This window comes from Macaca fascicularis, chromosome 8 (genome assembly GCF_037993035.2).
Source record: "Macaca fascicularis isolate 582-1 chromosome 8, T2T-MFA8v1.1".
Lineage (NCBI taxonomy): Eukaryota > Metazoa > Chordata > Mammalia > Primates > Cercopithecidae > Macaca > Macaca fascicularis.
In genome coordinates, this window is record NC_088382.1 from 134,116,672 (window position 1) to 134,144,401 (window position 27,730).

General features: G+C 40.0%; 2 protein-coding genes and 1 long non-coding RNA gene across 22 annotated transcripts in view; 2 read left to right on the plus strand and 1 right to left on the minus strand.

Annotated features, from left to right (window-relative positions):
- The first annotated feature begins 117 nt into the window (after positions 1–117).
- Positions 118–13,048, plus strand: RNF139 (ring finger protein 139). The gene is made up of 2 exons (XM_005564039.3): positions 118–681; positions 10,977–13,048. The coding sequence occupies exons 1-2, from the start codon at positions 501–503 to the stop codon at positions 12,788–12,790; spliced, it is 1,995 nt and encodes a 664-aa protein (XP_005564096.1). The 5' UTR covers positions 118–500; the 3' UTR covers positions 12,791–13,048.
- The window catches only part of TATDN1 (TatD DNase domain containing 1), a 60,268-nt gene continuing 34,904 nt past the window's right edge, over positions 2,367–27,730 (minus strand). For 9 of the 20 annotated variants that reach the window (XR_012416633.1, XM_065518609.1, XM_073999419.1 and 6 more), the window contains 3 exons: positions 20,866–20,936; positions 18,913–19,039; positions 13,658–13,846 (listed from right to left, as the gene is read on the minus strand). Coding sequence is in view for 18 of the 20 variants with exons in the window: in XM_065518609.1 (XP_065374681.1) it covers positions 13,744–13,846; positions 18,913–19,039; positions 20,866–20,936 (301 nt within the window). In the remaining 2 variants the exon portion in view is untranslated. Of the gene's footprint in view, positions 3,517–13,657; positions 13,847–18,912; positions 19,040–20,865; positions 20,937–27,730 lie in introns of those variants that run through there. The other 11 variants (XM_073999417.1, XM_045399272.3, XM_065518608.2 and 8 more) reach the window with 3 other exon arrangements.
- Positions 4,830–5,777, plus strand: LOC141407463 (uncharacterized). Its single transcript, XR_012416637.1, has 2 exons — positions 4,830–4,951; positions 5,613–5,777. It is a non-coding gene; the product is annotated as an uncharacterized lncRNA (long non-coding RNA).

Below are 27,730 nucleotides of genomic sequence, written 5' to 3' on the forward strand. Positions count from 1 at the left end.
GGCATGAAGCTAGAGAAACCCGCGGAGGTGGGCGGAAACCATGGCAACCCTGCGGGATGACGACGTGGTGACCGTCCCTAGCGCTGGATTATGACGCAGGCAGTGGGCGCGGACTCTGCGGTTCGCTTGACTGACGGCGCAGCCTCCGGGCCTCGCCACAGCAGCAACGGCAGAGGCCAGCGGGCGAGGTCAAGATGGTGGCTCCGCGGGCGGGGGAGGCGGTGGAGGGAGGAGGAGTCAGACCTTAGCTTGCCGGAAACACCGAAACCCAGAGACCTCCTGGGGAGCCGCCGCTGCCGCCCTCTCGGCCGTAGCTGCCTCCGCCGCCTGCTCCACTTCGAGGGACGCGAGCGGGCGGCGGGGCGGGCCGTGAGAGAGACAGGAGAAGAAGGAGCGCAGGGGCGGAGTTGCCCGCCTTAGCCCCTGCCCCCGGCCGCGGCCCCGGGCCCTGCCCCGCGTGGCCCTGCCCGGCCCGCCCAGCCCCGGTGTGGCAGCGGCTCATGGCGGCGGTGGGGGCCCCGCAGCAGCAGGTGCGGATGGCCCATCAGCAGGTCTGGGCGGCGCTCGAAGTGGCGCTCAGGGTGCCCTGCCTTTACATCATCGACGCCATCTTCAACTCCTACCCCGATTCCAGCCAAAGCCGGTTCTGCATCGTGCTCCAGATCTTCCTCCGGCTCCTTGGTAAGGGAACAGGGTACCCTGCGTCCCGGGACCGCTCTGCGGGCCGAGATGTGCCCCGAGGAGTGGGCAGGCGTGCGAGGCCATGGGTCGAGTATGTGCCTTTGGGAACTACAGTTTCATCTCTGAAAGGGTCGTCTTTACGGGGTGGGAGGGGGAAGGAGATGATACTTGTCTGAGTTGACAGCGGAGCAGTCCCCCTAGCGAGGACTCAGTGTTGTACCTCAGTGAGAGGGGGAGAAAGCAAGAATGCGTGGGCATGCAGCTCTTTGCCCGTTTCTCTTGGGAAATGAGTACTGGCTTACCGCGTCCTATGCGACAGCCTTCGAAAAAACAACTGTATCCCAGGCTCGTCGTGTGTGACCTTGGACTTCTGCCAAGGCGTGGGCCTCAGTTTCCCTTTATTACAAAATGCAGAGTACTTGTATATTGTCACTTCTGCTGCACCCAAGGGTCCACAGGATCGTGAAGTGTCTGCAGTAAATGACATCCAAGCGAAGGAGACAGGGTTTCGAATGTCAGACCTTGAAACCATTACCAAAAATTCTCATGAAAGCGCGATGCTAAAATTTTCCATGAATAAACGAGAAGGTATTGAAGATGACTGTAAAAAGTGATGAGCCATTTGCCAAAGAAACGTCTGAAAATAATTCTTTGTTTCGTATGGATGGTGTGTTAAAAGTATCTTATATTTCATTTCTTCCTCTCCATCTTCACTTACATCATCAGAGTGCGATGCATTTATGCGTAAAATAATTTTTTAAGTAATTGCAACCTGGCAATTTTTGTTGATGAGGTAATTCTGGTGATCGGTCTTAAGTAGGCTAGTGCTTTTGAAGTGTTGCTGAGGGCAGACTGAGGGTGAGATCTTTACCAAGCCTTTCTGAATTACAAGCCATCTGTTGCTTTTATTCTTTCAAAAGAGGAGTGGCAATAAAGGCCGAATTTTGTTCTTAGCAATAAATAGCCATATTTTACATTTCTCTGGTACTTTCCTTTTGCAAAACATTTTCACTGGTATTATCTAACCTAACCTTCAAACATCCCCCAGAGGTGGGTGGTGGTATTCTCATTTTACAAACCAGGAAACAGGGTCATAGAGGTTAAGTGTTGCTCTTGGTAGGCAGCCGGTAAGTGGTTGCCAGAGCCTGGGGCTTAAAAATCTTTTGACATTAAGTATGGTTTACTTTTCTCCCTAACAGCTGCAGTCCAGATACAGAATGCTATAGTAATGATCATATGCTAGATCTTAAAACTAAAGATGTGAACGTGATGTTCAGCTCAAGCTGCTTGTAATCCACCGGCTACCTGATTCCAGCTGTTCCTACTTGCCACTGCTAACGTATACCACCACCACAATTTGTGTTAAAAATTGGGCTCTGTTTGAGAGGATTCTGCATATTCAGCCCAGAAATAGTGTAGTGACTGCTTTGAATATTCTTACAGCATGATGACTGCAGATTCTCTGAGAATCCCTTTGGGACCTGGTGCTTTAATGCAATACTCTGTTGAGCTTCAGGCTAGGCAGCTTCAAGGAAAAGAAGTATTTTCTTTAATTAAATAATTTGTAGTTTGAGAACATTGAACGAAGTAATCTGGTATTTTCCTTGTACTAGCCATGCTTCTTTTGTAATAAGTCTTGAAAGTTTGTGTTTGACGGTTTAAAGAAGGGCGTGACTTAAGGCGACTGCTCAGTGCTTTGGTTTATTTTTGCCTTTTAAAAAAATGGACAATGATGACATCTGTTTCATAGGGTGTTAAAGACAATAAAACTATTTTAATGCTTCATTTAATACCATATTTTGTTAGATATTTTGGTCTTTTGAAATCATCAGCAAAGTATTGGTGCTGTTTATTTGAAAATTTTGATCCCAGAATCTCTGGATCAGACTTTGAGAAATACAAAATATTTTTCAGATCTATCATCTGACTCTTCTTATATTATGTCATGTAATTATGCTAATTTTTCATATTTGTAAGGATGATAAGAATGAAAAAAACTGGTTTTGGTGCTAAAAAATTATATGTTACTAAAAGACACAGGTTTGTGTGTAAAATATGCCAATGGATAGTTGAAATTAATCGTTCTGCCTTGTTAGTTTTTTTGTAGTTGTAGACTTCTCAGTACTACTGTGTATAAGTCTTACCACTTGTCAACCTCACCCTTTTCTTTAAAATTAATGTGTAAAAATGGAAATCTCTCTCTTAAGTAAAAAGCATTACCAGTTTTATGTATGGTGGTAGAAGTATTTACTCCCTTCTACCTACAAAGTGGTGCTACAACTGTACCTTCATTTGATATCAAAACTAATTTGAGATTTCAACCGGTTGGAAAATACAGCAACTCATTTTGGAGATCCAAATAAAATTCTATGACAATATATAGAATATTTAAGAACATAAAGCCATGTCTTAAGGGGTGTTAAATACTAAATGAAACTCAACCCAGAGCAGCATAATGCTGAGTTAGCAAATTTAAATTTTTAACCAAGGCAGAAAATGCAAGCCTAGGAGTTTGTTTTGATAGTATTACTCATGGTGATAATTCATTGAGGTGGGAAAAGTCTTTAAACATAACAGCAAACCCAGAAGTTCCAAGGAAAAATCTGATAAATTTCAGTACATAAAAATGAAAAGCTTTTTTATGGCAAAACTTTAAAAATCTTTAAATGACAAACTGAGAGAAAATACTTGTATCATAAGTGATTGACGTTCTAGTAAGCGTTTTACTCTGCCAGGGAAGTTGAGGCAGGAGAATCACTTGAACCAGGGAGTTGCAAGTTGCAGTGAGCCGAGATCGCGCCACTGCACTCCAGCCTGGCGACAGAGCGAGACTGTCTAAAAAAAACAAAACAAGAAAAAACTTATACTCCCTTAGGAAAATCCCTAAGACAAGCAATTCACAATTAACAAAATGCAGATGTTCAATAAGCAAGAGAAAAAGTATTTAGCCCTTCCTGCAGGAGCTTGATTTTATGGGGGGAAAAAAAGGACTTAGCCTTTCTTATAGTTAAATACAGTCAAGACCAGGTATGGTGGATCACACCTGTAATCCCAGCACTTTGGGAGGCCGAGGCGGGCAGATCGCTTGAGGCCAGGAGTTTGACACCAGCCTGGCCAAATGGCGCAACCCGTGTCTACCAAAATATTAGCCGGGCGCAGTGACTCCTGCCCGTAGTCGCAGCTACTCTGGAGGCTGAGGCACGAGAATCACTTGAACCGGGGAGGTGGAGGTTGCAGTGAGCCAAGATCGTCCCACTGCACTCCAGCCTGGGCGATAGAGCGAGACTGTCTCAAAAAAAAAAAAAAAAGTCAAAAAAAATTTATCAGATTGGTGAAAAGTTCAAAGTTTTGCAAAGGCATTTACCTTTTTGAACTAGGTAAATTTATACAATTTTGGAAGACTCTTTTTTTTTTTTTTGAGACGGAGTTTCACTCTTGTTGCCCAGGCCGGAGTGCAATGGCGCGATCTCGGCTCATCACAACCTCCGCCTCCCGGGTTCCGGCGATTCTCCGGCCTCAGCCTCCGGAGTAGCTGGGATTACAGGCAAGTGCCACCACCCCCGGCTAATTTTTTTTTTCTAGTTTTAGTAGAGACGGGGTTTCTCCATGTTGGTCAGTCTGGTCTTCAACTCCCGACCTCGGGTGATCTGCCCTCCTCAGTCTCCCAAAGTGCTGGGATTACAGGCGTGAGCCACCGTGCCCGGCCCGGAAAACTGTTAATATCAGTGTAAAACTATTTGGCACTATCAACTGTCATTTACAACTGACTTTTTTGTTTGTTTTGTTTTAAAGACAGAGTCTCGCTCTGTCATCAAGGCTGGAGTGCAGTGGCGTGATCTCGGCTCACTGCAACCTCCACCTCCCAGGTTCAAGCGATTCTCTTGCCTCAGCCTCCGGAGTAGCTGGGATGCCTGGCTCGTACAACTTTGGACTCACAATTTCAATTCTAGGGAATTGGCCTAGAGATATAGTTGTACAAAAGGACTATGGGCAAACACTACTGGAAATAACAAAGCAACAAACTTAATCTAAATATGTATTGATACAAATCTGTTCATTGTATTAGGTCCAGCCATGCAATAAAGTTCTTGAAAGGAATGAGATAGCTATTTTTGGTGCTGAAAAAGACCTCAGAAAACCTATGAAGTGAAAAAACAAAGCCGAAGTAATTATAACTGGCAGAGGAATAGACAGAGATTTCTCAACAGTTGCAGTATTGACATTTTGGACAGGATAATTCTTTGCGGATGAGAGCTCTTCTGAATGCACTGTAAGATTTTTAGCAGCGTCCCTTTCCCCTGCCCATTAGATGCAGGAGCACCTTGCACCCCAACAACCCAATGTGACAGCCAGAGCTGTCGCTAGATATTGCCAAATCCTGGTTGAGAACCACTGGGATAGACAAATAGATTAGTACTTAGCCTTATTTATAATTAAATACATAGCCCAGAAACAGACACAAATGTATATATAGATATAATGTGTTTCAGAGAAAGAATTGAAGTACCTTGAGGTAAACATGGACTGTTGAATTAATGATCATTTTGTTACACCTTTGGAAATAAATTATACTAGATGTCTACCTCATGTCAATATATAAACAGTCACTTCTAGACTGGGCAGTGTAGTGAGACCCTGTCTCTGCAAAAATAAAAGTTTAAAAAAATAGCCATACTTGGCGGTGGGCGCCTGTAGTCCTATCTACTCAGGAGGCTGGGGTGAGAAGATCGCTTGGGCCCAGGAGTTCAAGGCTGCAGTGAGCTATGATTGCATAACTGCACTCCAGCCTGCGTGGCAGACAAGACCCTGTCTCTTAAAAAAAAAAAAGTCATTTCTAAGTGTATTCTTACCTAGATGTATATGTAAATATGAAATGAAGAACTTTAAATTTTTAGAAAAAAATATGGAATATCTTATTTTTCCAATCTTAGATTAAGGGAGAAATTCTGTAAAAATATATAAAAGCAAATACATAATGAAGATTGATAAACTGAATGATACTGAGGTTAAAAACCTATGTTAATCAAAAGATCGCACCACAGCACTGCAGCCTGGGCAACAGAGCGAGACTCCATCACTAAAAATAAAGAAAGAAAGTGAAATCTCGGGTAAGGGGGAACTACTGTACTTACATTTACCGATTTATTATAAAGGCAACTACAAAGGTCACAGATGAATTAACCAGATGGAAGGAGATGTACTAGGTGAGGCAAAGAAGGAGAGAAGGGGAGAAGGGGCGTGGAGCCTCAGTGTTCAGCTGAGAGCTGACAGAACTCAGTCCTTTTGGGTTTTTATGGAAGCTTCCTTAAATAGACATGATTGATTAAATCACTAGTCATTGGTTTATGGACTCAAGCTTCAGCTTCTTCCCCCTCCCCAAATGTGGGGGCTGGGGGTAGGAATCAAAGGTATAACCCTTAATCACTGGGTTGATTCTCCTGGCTACCTAGCCCCCATCCTGAAGCTATCTAGGGGCCCCCAGGCACCAGTCATCTGATTATTGTACAAAACAGTCATCACTCCAGAGATTCTAAGGATTTTAGAAGCTATGTCAGAAAATGGGATAAAGACCAAATACTAATTTTTTTTTTTTATGATATCACAGATGGGAAAGACAAACTAGAAAAACTTGCTTTAACTCTTCATTTAACACCTCACTGTAGGGTTTGGCTTTTTAAAATCCATGTTCATATATTTTTGATAAAAGCATACTTGTTATAATTTCAGGTTAAAAGCAAAAGTTTAATTTTGTGTTATTAATACTTAGAATACCATTTTTTTTTTTTTTACCTAAAATAAGAATCCAATAGAAATTTTTTCTTTATAGTTTATCAAGTATGCTAACAGATTAACAACATTTCAAGACACTTTGTTGTAAACTTCATTGCAGAAGGCTCCCTTGGGAGTAAGGTAGTAATAACATTTATTTCTGTGCTTTTCCATATTCTGTCAGGTATTGAAATGTTTTTCAACAAGTTGCTTTTTGTTTTAAAGGTATTTCGGGTACTTGGAGAATTGTAAATATTATGTTTTGTACCCTGATTTTTAGTCATAAGTTTCCAGAAGAGGGTAAGGGTATGAATAGACTTTACACATAAAAGAGTGAAACACTTTGTTATGTAACATGTATAGTAAGTTTTTTTATTTTTTCCTTTGTTTTTATTTGCCTGTTTTTGGTAATCCAGATTGAGAAGGCCTGAACTTTCATGAGTTGAGTTCGTATATAGTTTCAAAGTTCCTGAATTGATTTGGATACCTCCCTCTTTTTGACTACCTTGAAAACTCTAGTGAACTCTCTTAATCACAGGAGAATTGGACTGGGATCTCTGAGTTGTGATTTCAGTAAATTCTGTTCTCTTTTAATTTTTTATGAAGCAGCATTTATATACAGCCTTGATTACTTGTGCAAGTCACTTCCAAATCCTAATGAGAAACTGTCTCTGGACTTTTATATTTTCTTAGATCTACAGTGTAAATACCAAGAAAGCATTTCATATCTAATGTAAGAATGCACTGAAACTTTGATATTATTCTGCAAAGGCCATGAGAAAGATGATTACTTTGGAGACTTATTACTTGGGATGTTTGCTTTTAAAATGAGAGCAGATTCTTCCCAAACTCCATAAGTAGGAACGTGACTATAAGGAAAATCTGTGAACCCCATATACCTACAAACTTTGGGTAGGAATTAAAACGTGTACTATTCTTGAAATGTTAACTCACTGTTACATCTTGGGGGGTGTGATTTTAATCAGGATAGAGTATTGTCAGATTGTTACTTGCTGGGACACATCCAAATTTTGAGGTTGTAGTCTTACTACATTATTTGTCTATTTGATGCCTTCCCCTTTTTTCTTTGATACATTTGCATAAAGCACAATGGCACTTTTTCACTAGAAATGTTTCTAAAACCCAAATCATTTCTTCATTTGTGTGTGGTAAAAACAAGCTTCAGGAGAAAAGTTATTAGAATTTTAAAAAATAGTTATAAAATTATAGCAAAGCTCATGAATAGTTACTGAAGATTACTTTACTACTTTGTGAATAGCAAGTTGACAAAAATAATTTACGGTTCCTGCTTGACTTTCTCCCCTCTAAGTGGCATAAAGTAGAACTAGAGTTTTTTTGTTTTGGTTTTGACCCAACTTAGAAGATTTGTTTTAAAGTTTCTGAAGTTTTGTCTCAGGAAAATAAGGTTGTTTTCCATGTAGAGAATGTAAGATTACATATGGCATCTGGTAGGCTGAATTAATTCCATTTCCTTGTTACCTTCCATGGAAGAAGTTTCCAATAAAAAAAATCTTTTCTGGGCAGGAGTTCGAGACTAACCTGACCAACGTGGAAAAACCCTGTATCTACTGAAAATGCAGAATTAGCCGGGCATGGTGGTACATGCCTGTAATCCCAGCTACTTGGGAGGCTGAGGCAGGAGAATCGCTTGAACCTGGGAGGCAGAGGTTGCAGTGAGCCGAGATCATGCCATTGCACTCCAGCCTGGGCAACAAGAGTGAAACTCCATTTAAAAAAAAAAATACCTATTTCCTGTTAAAAGAGCCTGTTCTGCGTTTACAACTCTTTGGGAGATTATTAGTGGCCCATTTGCTTGGGGAATCAGGTGGTTTGTATTTAGAGGTTTATATGTCTTCTACCTTATTGTGTCCTTTTGTTTTCCTTTTCACAAATGACTTGACACTTTGGCACAGAATACATTTTAAATCCCTGGACAGAGTCATCATTTAAAGGAACTAGCCCTTGCCTGTATGTGCAATGGATTGTGAAATGCGTCCACTGTAATAATATGCAGTGTCTTAATTACCTGCTGAAATAAGGTGGATAGATGGATTTTTATTTTATTTAATATTTATGTATTTATTTGAGACAGGGTCTCCCTCTGTCACCAAGGCTGGTGTGCAGTGGCGTGATCTCAGCTCTCTGCAACTTCTGCCTCCTGGGTTCAAGCGATTTTCCCACCTCAAGCCCCTGAGTAGCTGGGAGTACAGGCACGTGCCACCACGCCTGGCAAATTTTTATATTTTTGGTAAAGACAAGGTTTCACCATATTGACATGGTCTCGAACTTCTGGCCTCAAGTGATCCACCCGCCTCAGCCTCCAAAGTGCTGGGATTACTGGTGTGAGCCACCGCGCCTGGCCAAGATGGATTTTTAACTTGGAGTTTGTCACTTTTTCTGTACTCCAGGGTGTGGTTTCTCATTGTCTTTTTCATAGATTTTATTTTTCAAGCAGGCTGTATTTTGTCATTGCCTTTAAAAACATCCAGAAGTGACAGACATTCCCACTGTCATTCCCAATGTCCCAATAAGTACAGTGAATACTATTGTACTTACTTTGTACAAAATATTGTAGGATCCATAGATGGACAAGGTAGGATCCTTGCTTTCTGTTACAGATACATGTATAATAGGGTAGATTATGCTTAGATAACTGCAGACTACAGTATCAGGTGGTATGAGTGTTCAGTGTTTCACTGAGTTCTGCAGGTATGCTGAAAGAACAGTTTCTATCAAAGAAAGTAAGATGCTAGGATAAGTAGGATTTGAACAGTCAGGGATTGGGAAGTTGGTGGGGACATCATTCCAAGCAAAGAGAATGTAAACACTGCTGTAGCTATAGTGGAGAAAAGAATGTGTTTGGGGAACCCAAGTCTGTGTGTGTGTGTTAGGAGGAATATTACTGTAAAGCAAATTGGATCCTTGAGTGCCAGGAGCAAGAATGTAGATTTTAGTTAATAGTAATTTCAGAGCCGCTGAAGTATTTTGAGCAGAGGAATGAAGAAAGGCAATTTGGTGATGGCTTGTAGATGGATTTGGACAAGATGAAGGTTTTTTTGAGACAGACTAATTGATTGGTGTCACAGAAAAGGGGGATAGAGGTGTTAGAAGAATTTGGCAACTAATTGGCAAAGTTTGAGCATGTGGGGCTGGGTTGGGAGTATCTCTAAGAGAACAATAATGGTACCTTCAACTGAAATAGCAAATCACAAGGAAAAGCTGATTCTAGGTTAAGGCAAGTTGAGTTTCAGAACTTTGGAAATTTGCAGTTGTAATGTAGGAGTGAAAGTAGGTGAGTATTCAGATGACATTCCCATTGTTGAAACCTTGGATAATAATGTGTTTATTGTAATCCTACTTAAAATGTGCATTTCTGTCAGAGTACAAAGAAAGATGGTGTCTATGGAGTGGGGGAAGGAGAATTATCATTTTCTAAAAACATGTCTTGGTTTTCTGAGTGTTACTTTTGTAATGTGAAGAACAATAAAAAGAGATGACTATTTTAAGAAACAGATTCAGCATTGTACAGGAAAAAGGGAACTTGGAGGATGTTTCTAAGTCTGAAGGAAACTATTTAGGAGGAAAGAAAAACTGAATTTTGGATCCTTTGGAGAATGCTCAGAGTTAAGGAGTAGGAAATAAGAGCTGCCATGAGTTCACAGTTTGAAGAAAAGGAGGAATTAGGTGGAAGTATAAAACTTGAACTTGATTTCCTAAAGAATGCTTTAAAAAAAAAAATCTAAAACTTGGCTGGGCGCGGTGGCTCACGCCTGTAATCCCAGCACTTTGGGAGGCAAGGCGGTGGAATCACTTGAGGTCAGGAGTTAGAGACCAGTCTGGCCAACATGGTGAAACCCCCCGTCTCTACTAAAAATACAAAAATTAGCTGGGCGTGGTGGCAGGTGCCTGTAATCCCAGCTGATTACAGGAGGCTGAGGCAGGAGAATTGCTTGAGTCTGGGAGGCAGAGGTTGCAGTGAGCTGAGATTGCATCGCCAGCGCACTCCAGCCTGGGCAATGGAGTGAGACTCCGTCTCAATCAATCAATAATAAATGAATCTAAAACTTAATAGGAACAAATGTTTTCCATTTGGGTTATTTTTAACCCAATTTTAAAAATTATCTTAATTTTAATGATTATGAAATGATAAAGGACATATTCTTTTGAGTTTTAAAACTTGTTAAAATGTATGTACCACTACACATTCATCTTGAAGAGATAATTTAGTAATTTGGTGCCTTGGACATACACAGTGTTACTTGAAATACTTTGGAAATTAGAAAGTAAGGAATGAAACTTTAAAGAATAATTTATTATGTTTGGTCTGTCCTCCTGAACTCTGACTTTACAAAACCTTTATTGCCCTTTACGCCTAAATCGTCTTGAGGCTTAATGTTCATAACTGAAAATATTCATATTTCCTAATTAAAGAATATCATAACTATTAGTGGGGAAACATTCTTACAAAGACTTCATTCAAATGACTTTTTCTTTCTTTCTTTCAGGTATATTTGTATCCAGTATTGTTCTGATCTTGTCACAACGATCACTTTTCAAGTTTTACATGTACAGCTCAGCCTTTCTATTAGCTGCAACTTCAGTGTTGGTGAATTATTATGCTTCTTTGCACATTGACTTCTATGGTGCCTACAACACATCAGCTTTTGGAATTGAGCTGCTTCCTCGAAAAGGTCCCTCGCTGTGGATGGCACTTATCGTTCTACAGCTAACACTTGGAATTGGATACGTTACACTACTCCAGATTCATTCCATCTATTCACAATTAATTATTTTGGATCTCTTGGTTCCTGTAATAGGCTTAATCACAGAGCTACCATTACACATCAGAGAGACTTTAGTGTTTACTTCTTCCTTGATTCTCACATTAAATACAGTGCTTGTCTTGGCAGTGAAACTGAAGTGGTTTTATTATTCCACACGATATGTTTATCTTTTAGTGAGGCATATGTATCGAATTTATGGATTACAGTTGTTGATGGAGGACACATGGAAGAGGATTCGTTTCCCAGACATACTGCGAGTCTTTTGGCTAACAAGAGTTACAGCTCAGGCTACAGTGTTAATGTACATCTTAAGGATGGCAAATGAAACTGATTCCTTCTTTATTTCTTGGGATGATTTTTGGGACCTCATTTGCAATCTTATAATTAGTGGATGTGATTCTACACTAACTGTACTGGGCATGAGTGCTGTAATTTCCTCAGTAGCCCATTACTTGGGGCTTGGAATATTGGCCTTTATTGGATCAACTGAGGAAGATGACAGGCGGCTTGGCTTTGTTGCACCTGTTTTATTTTTTATTTTGGCTCTTCAGACTGGGTTAAGTGGGCTAAGACCAGAAGAGAGACTTATTCGCTTAAGTAGAAACATGTGCCTTTTATTAACTGCAGTCCTGCATTTCATCCATGGAATGACAGACCCTGTATTAATGTCTCTCAGTGCCTCTCATGTGTCATCTTTTCGTAGACATTTTCCTGTGCTGTTTGTCTCTGCTTGCCTGTTTATTCTTCCTGTCTTACTCAGTTATGTTCTTTGGCATCACTATGCACTAAATACATGGTTGTTTGCAGTTACAGCATTTTGTGTGGAACTGTGCTTAAAAGTAATTGTTTCTCTCACTGTTTATACGTTATTCATGATTGATGGCTACTATAATGTCCTCTGGGAAAAGCTTGACGATTATGTCTACTACGTTCGTTCAACAGGCAGTATTATTGAATTTATATTTGGAGTTGTAATGTTTGGAAATGGGGCTTACACTATGATGTTTGAGTCAGGAAGTAAAATTCGGGCTTTTATGATGTGCCTACATGCATATTTTAACATCTACTTACAAGCCAAAAATGGCTGGAAGACATTCATGAATCGTAGGACTGCTGTGAAGAAAATTAATTCACTTCCTGAAATAAAAGGGAGCCACTTACAAGAAATAAATGATGTATGTGCAATCTGCTATCATGAGTTTACAACATCTGCTCGTATTACACCATGTAATCATTATTTCCATGCACTTTGCCTTCGGAAATGGTTGTACATTCAAGATACTTGTCCAATGTGCCATCAGAAAGTATACATCGAAGATGATATCAAGGATAATTCAAATGTATCTAACAACAATGGATTTATTCCACCCAATGAAAATCCAGAGGAAGCTGTAAGAGAAGCTGCTGCTGAATCTGACAGAGAATTGAACGAAGATGACAGTACAGATTGTGATGATGATGTTCAAAGAGAAAGAAATGGAGTGATTCAGCACACAGGCGCAGCAGCTGAAGAATTTAATGATGATACTGACTGATGAAAATAGCATTTATTAATCATTGAGGTATTTGTTTAAAATTCAGTTCATCCAAAATGGAGTGATATCCTTCACCTTCAGTGTGTAACCAAGCACAAAAACAGTATCAATGTTGAATCTGTGAATGGTTTTCCGTTTACTGTGATGTGCTACTGTAAATATACCTCTTTAATTACTTCTGGTCTCTTTGGTGACCTGTTTAAATTTGTGTACATTATTGTACATAGAATAAAATGTTTTCACATTTTTATGACAAAATTTGAACAAATAGCTTTTTAATAGCTGTAATGATCATATGGTGCGTCAACTGTGCCAAAGATTCTTCAATGAAATCATATAACGTATCTAACTTTGGACCTCAGTTTTTCTTCAGAATGGGTGGGAGAATGAAAATGCAAATCAGGAAACCACATTAAAGTTAAGGAAATAAAATAATTTGACCAGAGGATAAGGGACATGAGAGAGTATTTTAAAACTAAAGAAAAAATTAGCCTGCCAGAAGCAACTGAGGAACTTTTTTGAAACTTGAGTAGCAGTGTAATTGAGCTGAGTTTGAAAGTCATGATTCAGAGACCGAGGGTTGGGAAATAAACTGTATCAACTAAACTTTGATATAAACCAGAATGTGCTAAATGTTTTTTATGTAAAATTGGTATATTTGTTAGCCATTCTGTGTCTGCAGTATTGTCAAAATTGTCCTTTCATTCTTTTGGAGATATTACAGAACAAAAGTAGTTTATTGTTATTATTATTGTTTTAAACTAAGGTACTCAATGATATAAAAACATCCTGATCTGATTTTATGAGAAAAAGAAGGGGAATGGTGGAGAATGCTGTGTACCAATATATAGTATTTCTTTAGACAACTTGCAGATAATTTCTTTATTGAAACTATCAGTAAGTTTTACTATGAAATTTTACATACATGATGGAAAGTGGAAGACATATACCAATTATATTCCAGGAAAAAATACTTTAATAGTATTGTTATATAGGGTATTGGCTAATTCCAGTGGATCCTCATCTCTCACTGCTGACATTATCTCCAATATTTGACTAAAACAAAACAAAAACAAAAATGGTTAAATCTCCAAGTATATATTCTGTTTTAAAGCTATATAATAATTTTCCACACAAAGGGAAAATATTAGAGCACCTTTAATAGAATAAAGCTTAACAGTTATTAAGTTTTTCAGCAGCATCAACAGAAAAACTTACTGCCAGTAACTACAAACAGATTTATGGACTGTCTTGCATATAACTAGAGCTAAGAACCAGGTTCAAGTAAATTATTAAAGCAGACATCTGTATTATGTACACCACTTCTGGCATTAACTGAGTGGAAATGAAGAGTCCTTTTCAATTGTGAGTCATAGCATGTTCATTAGTGGGTCATGATGAGCATTTCAAACATTGACAAGTACACTGTACTTAGTAAGGGTAAGTACTGTTCCATTTTTTGTTTCATTTTATTATGTATGTTCATCCTAAGTCACAATGTAATTTGTACTGGGGGACAGCGGCCACAGTTGGAAAGCCACTGCTACAGAACTAGTCCTTGAGAGACAGCAAATGAAGGTATTAGGTTGCTGCAAAAGTAATATTTACTTGGAAAAATGTGTGGTTATTGAGGGGGAGGGCTTTCTGTGCTTCTACCCCTGCAAGAGAGAGAAGTACAGGTGTCCATCCTTCAGTTTCTTTCTTTCTCTTTTTTTTATTTCTCTCTCTTTCTTCCCTTCCCTTCCCTCCCCCTTCCTTCCTTTTCTTCCTTTTTCTTTTTCTTTTTTGAGATGGAGTCTTACTCTGTCACTCAGGCTGGAGTGCAGTGGCGTGATCTCAGCTCACTGCAACCTCTGCCGCCCGGGTTAAAGTGATTCTCCTGCCTCAGCCTTCTGAGTAGATGGGATTACAGGCGCCTGTGATCAAACCCAGCTAATTTCTGTATTTTTAGTAGAGATAGGGTTTCATTCACCATGTTGGCTGGGCTGGTCTTGAACTGACCTCGTGATCCACCCGCCTGGGCCTCCCAAAGTGCTGGGATTACAGGTGTGAGCCAGGGCGCCTGGCTGCATCTTTTCCGTTTCTGTGCTTACAATAATAACGATCCATAGTGTCTCCTAGCAATATTATATATAACATTTTAAATACTGAACTGGAAAGTTCCAAAGTCAAAATTGAACATTTAAATATTCTTTGCCCAAGCTTTTTGTTCCCTTAGTGGGTATCTTAAATGTTAACACCTAAAGGAATTAAGGATGGAGATCTAAGATTAATAGGAATTTAAAAAATTGTTTTGTAATAGTGACTTTCAAAAGCCTTGCTTGATGTTTATACAAAGCAAACATTATGCTGAATTTTTATCTGACAGTCAAGATATGCTGAAAGCAAATCTATTAACATTTAAATTAAGACAGTGAAAATCCATGTTTCTTCGGAAACTACCAAATGTCCCTCTGTATGCACTCAGAATTGGAACTCTTGATTAGTGCTGCTGATGACACAGTTTTGAAGGTCACAGCAGCTTTGCTAAGATTATATTGCATAGCAATTTTATTGAAATTATAAGAAATCTATTGGGCCGGGTGTGGTGGCTCATGCCTGTAATCACAGCACTTTGGGAGGCCAAGGCGGGCAGATTGAGCTCAAGAGTTTGAGATCAGCCTGGGCAACACAGTGAAACCCTACTTCTACTAAAACACAAAAAATTAGCCAGGCGTGGTGGTGGAGGCCTATAGTCCCACCTACTCGGGAGGCTGAGGCAGGAGAATTGCTTGAACCTGGGAGGTGGAGGTTGCAGTGAGCTGAGATTGTGCCACTGCACTCCAGCCTGGGCAACAGAGCGAGAGACTGTCCCCCCCACCAAAAAAAGGAAATCTATTGGAGCTTAGGACATCCTATTTTACTATTTGATAATGCAGTTTATGGAAATCTTTGAATAACCCTTCTGTAGCCAAGCCATGCCGTTTCCATACATCTTCAGTGGTCAAAGCTGCAGTTACTCCAAAATGAATATAAAGTTGTTTAATATCCCTGAGAATTTAGTGGCTTTTGTTTAGTGTGGCACTTTTACAGTAGGCACAGGTTTTGCCTTTTTTTTTTTTTTTTTTTTTTTGAGACAGAGTCTCACACTGTGGCCCAAGCTGGAGTGCAGTGGTGTGATCTTGGCTCACTATAACCCCTGCCTCTCAGGTTCAAGTGATTCTCCTGCCTCAGCCTCCCGAGTAGCTGTGATAACAGGCGCCCACCACCATGCCCAGCTATTTTTTTGTATTTTTAGTAGAGACAGGGCTTCTCCACATTGGCCAGGCTGGTTTTGAACTCCTGACCTCAAGTGATCTGCCTGCCTCGCCTCCCAAAGTGGTAGGATTACAGGTGTGAGCCACTGCGCCCAGCCAGGCAAAGGTTTTTAAAGTCTTACAAGATCTGTATGATTCCTGCCACTATTTCCTTTCCAGCCCCTCCCCATACTGATACCAGTTATAGCTTAAAAAAAAAAAATTGCTACTGTCCTGCTTAAAATCCTTTGGGTAGTGATAAAATCTAAGCAAAATGCTGGCATGTAAGAGGCCTCACAATCTGGGCTCACTCTACCTTCCCAGACTTGACTTCTTCCACTTACCCTGTGCATCCCACTTTCTGCCACACTTGTTCCTCTGGATTAGCCAGGCCCTTCTGCAGTCTGCCTTTGCTCCAGGTGTTTTTCTTTCTCTGACCTAACTCCCAGTCACGCCTAGTAAACAACTGAAATGTCACCTTGGTGTAGCTCTCTCCTGTTTCCCCTCAAAGCAGACAGTTGATGTGCCCTATGGTCTTGGTCATATATTCCTATTTGTATAACAGCACTACTATCTTGGACTCTGTCTGCTTATTTGCTCCAGGAGGGCAGGGGTCCTCGCCTGACTCACTGAATGCCTTATCTAAAGTGCCAGGCACAGGTGGATGGATAAAGACAGGTCTTGGTTCTTCTGTGTAGCCTTAGTAACTTGTACCTTTCCTGACATATGGCAGGGGCTCCAAAATATCTGTTGCAAACAACTTATATCTAAAAGACTTCTATAAACATAATTAGAATGTAAAATTGTTAACAGAATGGAGGTTGATAAAATGACTTTGCAAGTAGGAATTAACTTGCCAACTCATAATTAGCAGTAGATCAGATGATTGTGTATTTTTGAAATGTGGTTTAAATCTTTTCAGCTTGCAGATGCTAAATTTTCCTAAGCTCTGCAGCTAACTGAAGAGCAGGTATTCATGAAGCCTTCACAGTTTTTTTTTTTTTTTTGAGACGGAGTTTCGCTCTCGTCACCCAGGCTGGAGTGCTATGGCGCGGTCTCTGCTTACTGCAACCTCCGCCTCCTGGGTTCAAGTGATTCTCCTTCCTCAGCCTCCCGAGTAGCTGGCATTACAGGCATCTGCCACCAGGCCTGGCTAATTTTGTATTTTTAGTAGAGATGGGATTTCACCATCTTGGCCAGGCTGGTCTCAAGCTCCTCAGGTGATCTGCCTGCCTCAGCCTCCCAAAGTGCTGGGATTACAGATGTAAGCCACCATGCCCGGCCAGCCTTCATAGTTCTTAAACAGTCTACATTTAAAAACACCTTGAAATTTTGTCTTGCAAATGTATAGCTAAAGTCAACAGCTATAATCTTATACAAGATTAAAGAAATATAAAAAACTGACTTGGATACACTGTTGGCAACTACTTCCTGTAAGCTGGCTGCTGGCAAAATAACAGTTTCTTTTCTCTAGTGTCCTCTTAGATCCCCCAAAAATTGGCTGGGTGTGGTGGCTCATGCCTATAATCCTAGCACTTTGAGAGGCTGAGGTCAGGAGTTTGAGACCAGCCTGGCCAACATGGCAAAACCCCGTCTCTACTAAAAATACAAAAATTAACTGGGTGTTGTGGCACGTGCCTATAGTTCCAGCTACTTGGGAGGTTGAGGCAGGAGAATTGCTTGAACCTGGGAGGCGGAGGTTGCAGTGAGCCAAGATCACTCCACTGCACTCCAGCCTGGGCAACAGAGTGAGATGGTCCCCCAAAACAGTATTTAGAAATACTGTTTCATCACTGAATTTGCAAGTACTTACATTTCTTTATTTTTTAAAATTTTTGTTACTTCTTTAGAGACAGGGGTCTCCCTATGTTGCCTGAACTGATATTGAACTCCTGAGCTCAAGCAGTCTTCCCAAGTAGCTGGGATACAGGCGTAGGCCACCCTGCCTGGCTGTTTCAGTTTTCAAGACTTTGTCAGCTGAAGCATGTTAATAAAGGAAAAGAACCTTTCAAACGTATTTTTATAGAGTAATTCTTCACTGTTCTGCCTGCTGGATATTAGATCTGGCTTATCTTCTAATACTATTTTCCTGTTAAAAACTACTGAAAACAAAAGATGGTGCATATGCAATGAATAGTCTTAAAAGCAACAATCTATTTTGTTTTCTTTTTTACCCCTCATGAAGACACAGTACCAATTAGTTTTTGTGAATGTGTTATAAGTATGCCCAATTGTCTGAACTGATAAATTATGTAAGACTGATATAATCTAGATTAAATTATCTGTGCAAACAAAATAAATTGGATTAAGTACCCATTAAAATGATATAACCACCTTTTCCTGTTGGTTACCTTTACAGCTCTTTGACAGATGGATAATAGTCCCTCTTTTCACCTGTGCTATACATCACAATTTAAAAGATGATTCTGATCTGCTGCTTTTTTAGGAAATAAAATGTGCTAAAGTCCCACCCCCTTTGATTGGAAAAAGGGCGTCTACCCCCTTTGATTTGGAAAAAGGGGTTTGTCCTTAAGATCACTTATCCTTTTGTTCTGAGGCTTAAAGAAATGTGTTATTTCTTAGATTTATAGCGGCTGTCAAATCATTTAAATCCAAAATATTCTGCTAAGGCTTTCTTGTTACCAAAGAGTAGCAGGAAGTTGCAGTGAGAATGGGACTTAAACTAGGTATACAAATTCCTCCAAATCACTGCATTAATATGGTGGCCTTGAACCTGAACTTCACTTGGATTTTGCAAAATTTTAATTCTGTCCCTTGCGTTCATTTTGTAAGTGGCATCTGGTGGTTGACTAATGATTTTGAAGACCGTGAAAGCAAAATACTCACATTATATGGCAGGGTTCATTTCTGTCTTTTAAGCAGTGCCCACTTTCCCACTTCTTTTTGGTAGGAAATGCAGTTTTTATATATTTTGATCCAGCATGTGTACTTTTGACTCCACACCAAGGTGCATCTAGTTAAGCAAAGAAAGTGTCTCTTAAGGGCTTTACATTAAAAGAAATTTTTATGACCATTATCGAACTAATACATAACCTGTAAATGATAAACCATGATTCAGCTTCCAAAATGGCACAATTATTGCAACAGAAAACAGTTCTAAGAAAAGCACAAAATCTTGAATTGCATCTTAAATACCTTCTAAAACTCACTTTTATTCCTTTTTTCTGCTACCATTGTTGGTGTGCAGCATGCTTTTAAAAAAAGACCTAAACCTTAAATATAATTGTGTAACAACATGAAAACATTTAAACAGATTTTTTTTCTGTTTTCAAAATCTTTTTCGCTATGCATGTAGTGAGGTTTGCATAAGTTAAACAAATTTCCATCTTTACTGAATGTGAAACTGGTTTTGAATATTTTTAAATAAAGAATTACAATAGTTTACACATTTTACAAGCATCGTACTTTTAATCAAATCATTTTGTTTTCCTGACTGCCCAAGGAAATGAACGTGATTTCTCCAGAAAGGCTCAGTCTTGATTTTCCTAAAGTCCATGGTATAAGGACAGCCTTGACAGGGTTTAGATAGAAGTTTTAGCTTTTTACCTTATTATTTTTTTGAGATGGAGTCTCACTGTCTCGAAGGGTGGAGTGCAGTGGCGCAATCTCGGCTCATTGCAACCTCTGTCTCCCAGGTTCAAACGGTTCTTGTGCCTCAGCCTTCTGAGTAGCTGGGACTACAGGCATGTGCCACCACGCCCAGCTAATTTTTTGTATTTTTTGTAATTTTTTTTTTTTGAGATGGAGTTTCGCCGTTGTTGCCCAGGTTGGAGTGCAATGGCGTGATCTCAGCTCACTGCAACCTCCACCTTCCGGTTTCAAGCAATTCTCCTGCCTCAGCCTCCTAAGTAGCTGGGATTACAGGCATGTGCCACCATGCCCGGATAATTTTGTATTTTTAGTAGAGATGTGGTTTCTCCATGTTGGTCAGGCTGGTCTTGAACTTCTGACCTCAGGTGATCCGCCCACCTCGGCCTCCCAAAGTGCTAGGAATACAGGCGTGAGCCACCGCGCCTGGCCTCACCTTGTTTTAAGAGGCAACATATTCTAAAATCCTTATACTAAACCAGTATAAATTGTCGCACTGTAAAAAGTGCTGTAGAATTAAGCCATTATAAAGACACTGTGTAAACAAAATTCTGAACAGATTTTGAAACTTGGAAGTGTGATGTGCTTAGTCAAGGCCCCTTGTTGATGTACTTGTAACTACAACCTCCTGAGTTACGTATACATATATATGTGTGTGTGTGTGTGTGTGTGTGTATATATATATATATATATATATTTTTTTTTTTTGGATATGGAGTCTCACTCTGTCACCCAGGCTGGAGTGCAGTGGCACAATCTCGGCTCACCGAGTAGCTGGGACTACAGGTGTCTGCCACCATGCCCGGCTAATTTTTTGTATTTTTATTAGAGACAGGGGGTTTCTCCATGTTAGCCAGGATGGTCTCGATCTCCTGACCTTGTGATCCACCCACCTTGGCCTCCCAAAGTGCTGGGATTACAGGCGTGAGCCACCACACCCGGCCCTCCTGAGTTATAGTCTAACATCTCATTTTCTAAGTGCTTAGACATAGCAAACTTCTAAAATTGAAAAAAAATCATTTGCATATATTTTTCCATTAATAACCCCCAAAGATCTTCTGGAAAGCACAATTGTTGAGGTTGAGCATGCTGTTTTAAAATACTTGTCCACTTAAAGTTTGAAGTCAAATTTCTTTTTCTTTTTTGTTTGGTATGGTTTAATATGAAACAAAGTTCTGAAAACAAACTTACCTGTCTCAATCATTAATTTTTCACTAGGAATTGACTTCAAAACTTCCAAATTAGCTTCAGTTTTCAGTGAACTTAAAAAAAGAAGTGTATACATATATTTATTTTAAAAGGCAGCAATTAACGAATACCTTTTTTCATATCACAACTTGTCTAAAGTACTACAAGACCAATCCAAAACCCCATAGCATTTTGTTTTCAGTATACTTTAGAAAGTATTTGCACACTACCATACTTCAACAATCCAGATTAAGATCTATTTTAACCCTATCTGCCTTCCGGGGATGCAATTTTCCATGCTTATTAGTTGGTTTCCAACAGCATTCCGTATCAGTCTAAGTAAAATTTAACTTTTTAAAAAAAGAATTCATTTGCTTCTGAGTAATTTGCATAACTTAGAGATGCTCCTAAGGCTGTTAACGTTCATTTCCTGAATTTTCCATTTTTAGCCCAAGACAGATTCTTCACTCTACTTGAGCAGAATTATGTATCTGCACCCTTGCCATGGTTTCTTTGTAGGATGAACTCTACTCCTTGAATCTGGCTTTGGCCTCAAGTCTTGCTATGGCTGCCTGAGCCTCTATCAGCCAAAACCCAGCTGACTCAAAGATCCATGAATGCAAACATAAATGCTTCCTGTAATGTGGCAGTGAGGTTTGGGATGGTGTAGCATATAATGTGATGGCAACGAATACTGCTCTTGTATTACTTTAAAAACACAATTTTTGTAACCACAAATTAATTTTTTAGGGCAGTTTTAGGTTTACAGCAATAAAAAGTATAGAGATTCCCCAACCATATGCCCCCACTCTCAAAATTCCACACCATAATGGTAGGTACGTTTGTCATTGATGAACCTACCTTGACACAAAATTGTCACCCAAAACCCACAGTTTACAGTTTACATTAGGGTTCACTTGGTGTCATGTGTTCTGTGGGTTTGGACAAATATGGAATTACGTCTACCATTGTATCATACTGAGTAGTTTCATGGTCTTAAAAATCTGTGGTCTGCCTATTCATCCCTCCTTCCCTCTAACCCCTTATTTTTGAACTGTCTCCATAGTTTTGCCTTTTCCAGACTGTCACACAGTTTGAACTATACAATATGTAGTCTTTTTCAGGGTGCCTTCTTTCACTTGAAAATACATATTAAAATCCCATGTTTTTCATGCCTGATAGTTCATTTCTTTTGGCATTGAATAATATTCCACTGGATATACCACAGTTTATCCATTCACCTACTGAGGAACATCTTGGTTGCTTCCTTATGTAGCATTTTTAATTTCAGCATTTGTTATTACAAAGCATTTAAGATATACATTAAATTAGGTAATATGGACTTCTCATATAGTTATCACCCAGCCCCATCAATCATCAACACAGGACAATCCTGTTCCATCCACTTACCCCTGCTCTCTCCTGTATTATTTTAAAAGGAAATTCGAAATGTACAGTTCTAATATTTCAGCATTTAATTCAGGATGTTTCAGCATGTATCTCTGAGCATAAGGATTCTCTTTAAGAAATGCAACCACAATACAATTATCATATTTAAGAAAAACCCAAATCTTCTAGTATTCAAATTTCCAGTCGTCTCAGAGGCATACATTCTTTTTAAGTTTGATTAAATTAGGACACAAATGAGAGGCCTACACATTGCAATTGGTCATTGTCTTCTAAAGTCTCAACCTATTAAAATCTCCTGCGTCTTTTCCCCCTTCACATTTATTGTTGAAGAACCCAAGCTGTTCACCCTGTGCAGTGCCCTAGTCTTGATTTTGCTGATTTTATCTGTGTTCCAGTTTAACAGGCTCCTCTGCCCTCTGTATTTTTTTCTTTTGAGATGGAATCTCACTCTGTTGCCCAGGCTGGAGTGTGTTGGCAAAATCCTAGCTCGCTGCAACATCCACCTCCTGGGTTCAAGCGATTCTCCTGCCTCAGCCTCCCGAGTAGCTGGGACTACAGGTGCCTGCCACCACGCCCGGCTCATTTTTGTATTTTTAGTAGAGAGGGGGTTTCACCATGTTGGCCAGGCTGGTCTCAAACTCCTGACCTCAGGTGATCCACCCACCTCGGCCTCCCAAAGTGGTGGGATTACAGGCATGAGCCACCGCACCTAGCCTGCCCTCTGTATTTCTTATAGTAGATCTAGAGTACCATCTACAGGCTGGATAAGATTGGGGTTGGATGTTTTTGGGGGAAGACCATTTCATAGGTGGTGGTGTGATCTTTCATCTACAGGCATATATCTGGTTCTATTTTTGTGATCTAAGGCAGCCATGGATGCCCAATGCATAATTCACCAGGAGCTACTAAATGTTGATATAATTCTATCAGCCCTTTACTTATTAGAGTACTTCCATAAAACGAAAATTCTCTATGTCTATTACTTGATTGCTCAAATATATGTAGTTTGTACAGAAAATATGTATCTTTCTGTCAAATGTGTTGATTCCCTAACTTCTTCCATTGGTGCTATTATTTTAACATCACCATTCATTTATATAAGGAGCTCTTATTCTTTTATGTTCTTTTAGCATTCTGTTCATATTTCATGTGTGTAACATCTCAAATCCCACTATGTTGGGTCTCACTGGGGTTAGGTTTTCTATTTATCTTGGTCCTTTTCTTTCATGCTTCTGGTTCACCGCATTTGTCTGGTGGTCCTTGGATATCCATTTATATTTAGGGAGGTTGCTAGTGTTGCGTTTCCTTTGCTTTTGTGAAAGCAGGACTGTTTTACTACCAGTTCTCTTCTCTGAGTGGGGATTCTTAGTGAGACCTTCTTGTGGGAGAGGGTATATTATGAAACTACATTTAAAGGTAAGAGTATAGGGAGCTAATTGTTAGGCTCATGGTTCTCTAAATGCTTTCCTTTGTGGACTGATAATAAGCACTTCAAGCCTTAGTCCTCACCATAGTTTTTTCAATTTTCTTAAGAAAACCCCTACCCCTGGCCCCTGTGTAAATGTTTACTGCTTTTGTCCTCTATGCACAGGAGTGGATATGGGAGTGAGATCTTTTCTCTCTATAGGCCCTCAATTGATCATCCTTTCTAGTCCTAGTTCACACTAATTCTAAGCTGAAAGCCCCCCCTACTGGATTTTGTTTGCCAGACTTGCTCCCATCTCTCTGAGGCCCCTTAGTGGTGTAATCTAAGCTTTCTCTTTCAGTTTTACCCGTCTTCAGAAATCCACAGAACAGACGGAGTGTCTCACTGTCACCTGGGCTGGAGTGCAATGGCGCAATCTCGATTCACTGCAACCTCTGCCTCCTGGGTTCACACAATTCTCCTGCCTCAGCCTCCCAAGTAGCTGGGATTACAGGTGCCCACTACCACACCTGGCTAATTTTTTGTATTTTTAGTAGAGACAGGGTTTCACTATGTTGGCCAGACTGGTCTCAAACTCCTGACATTGTCATCTGCCTGCCTCGGCCTCCTGAAGTGCTGGGATTACAGGCGTGAGCCACTGTGCCTGGCCTCTTCTTTTTTTTTTTTTTTTTTTTTAAATTTAAGAGATGGGGGTCTCGTTAAGTTACCCAGACTGGTTATACCTGTAGCTCTAGCTACTGAGGATGCTGTGGCAGGAGCATCACTTGAACTCCTGGGCTTACCCAGCTACAGAACATTTATCAGCAAAAAACTGGCCTTTTTTCTTTGCTATTATAGATTCTTTCCTTTTTCAATATCTATAATTTTATTTTAGTAGGATTTTAGGAGGGGTGGGTGGGATGTCATTAGTTTGACATTAAGTAGCAATTGGTGCTCTCTAGAAAAAAAAATTATTATTTTCAGCCAGCTTGGTCAATATAGATATTTTGTAAAATATATTGATGTGGTTGGTATGGATAGTATATTTAAAAGTTTTTTTTCTTTTTCTTTTTTTTTTTTTTTTAAGACAGAGTCTCGCTCTGTCGCCCAGGTTGGAGTGTAGTGGTGTGATCTCGGCTCACTGCGAGCTCTGCCTCCAGGGTTCACGCTATTCTCCTGCCTCAGCCCCCCGAGTAGCAGGGGTTACAGGCGCCCGCCACCTTGCCCGGCTAATTTTTTGTATATTTAGTACAGAGGGGGTTTCACTGTGTTAGCCAGGATGGTCTCAATCTCCTGACCTCATGATCCGCCCGCCTCGGCCTCCCAAAGTGCTGGGATTACAGGTGTGAGCCACTGCACCCGGCCTATTTAAAACTTTCACTAAATTTTTAGATTATTTGTATTTTTGATCTCACTAAATCATGTCTGATTAGCTTAATATTCTTCTACGTCTATCCTTTGACTATAAAAATTTGCCCAAATATATATACTAATAAATATTTTAAAGAGAAGCCAGTATTTCTGTTTAATAAGGTTTCCCATTTAATGATGAGCAACTACATGATTCTGAAGTCAAGTCTGAAATACATCTTCCCATTTTCTTTTTTTTTTTGAGACAGAGTCTCGCTCTGTCGCCCAGGCTGGAGTGCAGTGGCGTGATCTCGGCTCACTGAAACCTCCGCCTCCTGAGTTCAAGCGATTCTCCTGCCTCAGCCTCCCGACTAGCTGGGACTACAGGTGCCTGCCACCACCCCAGCTAATTTTTGTATTTTTAGTAGAGATGGGGTTTTACCACATTGGCCAGGCTGGTCTTGAACTCCTGACCTTGTGAACCACGCACCTCAGCCTCCCAAAGTGCTGGGATTACAGGTGTGAGCCACGGTGCCCGGCCATCTTCCCATTTTCTTGGGGGAAAAATTCTAATTTAACTTTTAGGAACCAAAGACTTTATGTGATATGTGGATTAAGTTATATTATGATAAGTTATCATATTAAGTTATATTAAGTTATAAGTGGATTATCACATCTCAGAGACTCAGATTAAGATGACAATGAATAGATTTCAAAATAAGAATATAAACATTCACTTTAATAAATGACTAACCTATTAATTCTGAAGCTAATACTAATGTAGAAGAAAAGAATCTTTTGTGATTAGCTTAAAGCAACATCATAATAAACTCAAGATCATTTAGAAATATCTAAGACAGGAGCCAGGTATGGTGCCTCATGCCTGTAATCCAAGCACTTTGGGAGGCAGAGGCAGGTGGACAGCCTGAGCTCAGGAGTTTGAGACCAGCCTGGGCAACATAGTGAAACCCCATCTCAACAAAAAGTACAGACGTTAGCCAACCATGGTGATAGGAGCTTGTGGTCTCAGCTATTATACTTGGGAGGATTGCTTGAGCCCAGGAGGTCGGGGCTGCAGTAAGTCGTCCAGCTTGTGAGACAGAGTGAGACCCTGGTCTCAAAAAAAAAAAAAAAAAATCTAAGAATTAATGGTTTTAAGTTGGTGAAATAAAGATCTTCTACCCCCTTCTCTTAAAAAAAACTTACAAGGAGAAAAGCAGGATTTTTAAAAATGAAACTAGGAGACATATGTTACCCCAAATCACAACATATAAAGTTGAAAGTGGACAGAGAAATGATAAACGACCAGTGTTTAAGTGCCAAGTGACTTAAATGCTATGTGCCTGGAGAGAAAGACAAGCAAACCCAGAAGCAGATATAGTCCCTAGAAAGTGGAGTAAGGCAGGGACTGAAATGGAGATTGTTTGAGAAAACTTCAAGAGAAGATAGATGGGATTCCTAGGTTACATATCTGTGACTTGGTGCAGAGAAAGAGGTGCTGGGTCTCAAGAGAACCTACATCAGAAACAGGTGGAGAACAACAAGCACAGAGGAGTACAGGCATCAGGCACAGGCCTAAGCATGGAGACCGGGGCAGCCCACTGAACAGGGAGACCCTCTAACCCATCCTGCTCCAAAACACTGTCAGGGACATTTATAAACCCCTTCCCTCCACTGTTCCCCACTTTTCCAGCAGAGAACACAAGATCCCTTTCTGGAGAAACTGAACCAACCCAGAAAAAGATCTCTACAAACTGATATTTGGGAATCCCTAGCAAAAAGTCAGTGGCCATCTGAGTCTGCCAGTTGCTGGAATGCCTTCTAGAGAGCTTCCAAATGGCATTTTTTAAAAAATAGACAGTGAGGACTGCCTGACATTTGAAGAAAGTTTCCATCATCACAGAGACCAAAGGAAAGAAGAAGAGGTGACTGTGAGGAAACAAATGCAGGAAGACAAGCAGAAAGTCACTTTATAGTTCATGCCTTTCGAGAGATGAGAAGACACTGTAGTATAAGAATAGTGTTCAGAAATTGAAAAACGCTGAAGTAAATTTCATAAAAAGGGTTACAAAATATAGCACTTTTTTTGGAAGGAGGGAAACAATGGAAGTTATCAGTCTGGTATGCCCAAGAAAAGAATAGAAAAGAAAAATCAAATTCCAAGGATGGGTAAAGATGAGACCCCCACTGGAAGGGGTAATGAAAAAGCAACACTAGGCATGATGAAAACCATCAACACACACCTCCGTGAAATTTCACATCAGAGATGAAAAACTAAAACCTTTCACAAGAGAAGAAAACTAGGTCACAGGTAAAGGATTAGGAATCAGAGTAGCAACTTTTCATCAACACTAGAACCTACTGATGGAACAGTATAAATTCTCAATGAAAATGATTTCTGATCTTGAATTTTATGCACGGAGAAACTATCAATTGAAAGTGGGGTTCTCTCCCCTTTCATTAACTATCCAGGCTAACTTGTAAGAGGAAGAACAAAAAAAAAAAATTCATTTTCAAACATGCAAAATCTCAAGAAACTTAATTCCTAGGAAAAAGTCCTCAGAGGATGTTGTAGAATGTGTTCCACTAAAACAAACACACAAGGAATACATGGGATCTAAAAATAGGAACTAGCCCAAACTGAAACAGACAGATGGAAGGGTCTGCAACTGATGGAACTATTATATCTAGACAGGTTTGCTC

Bases quoted from the DNA above. Each gene is read 5' to 3' on its own strand.
- RNF139 (XM_005564039.3), top strand. From the start codon at position 501: ATGGCGGCGGTGGGGGCCCCGCAGCAGCAGGTGCGGATGGCCCATCAG. The intron at 682-10,976 runs GTAAGGGAACAG...TCTTTCTTTCAG, and splicing joins GATCTTCCTCCGGCTCCTTG to GTATATTTGTATCCAGTATT.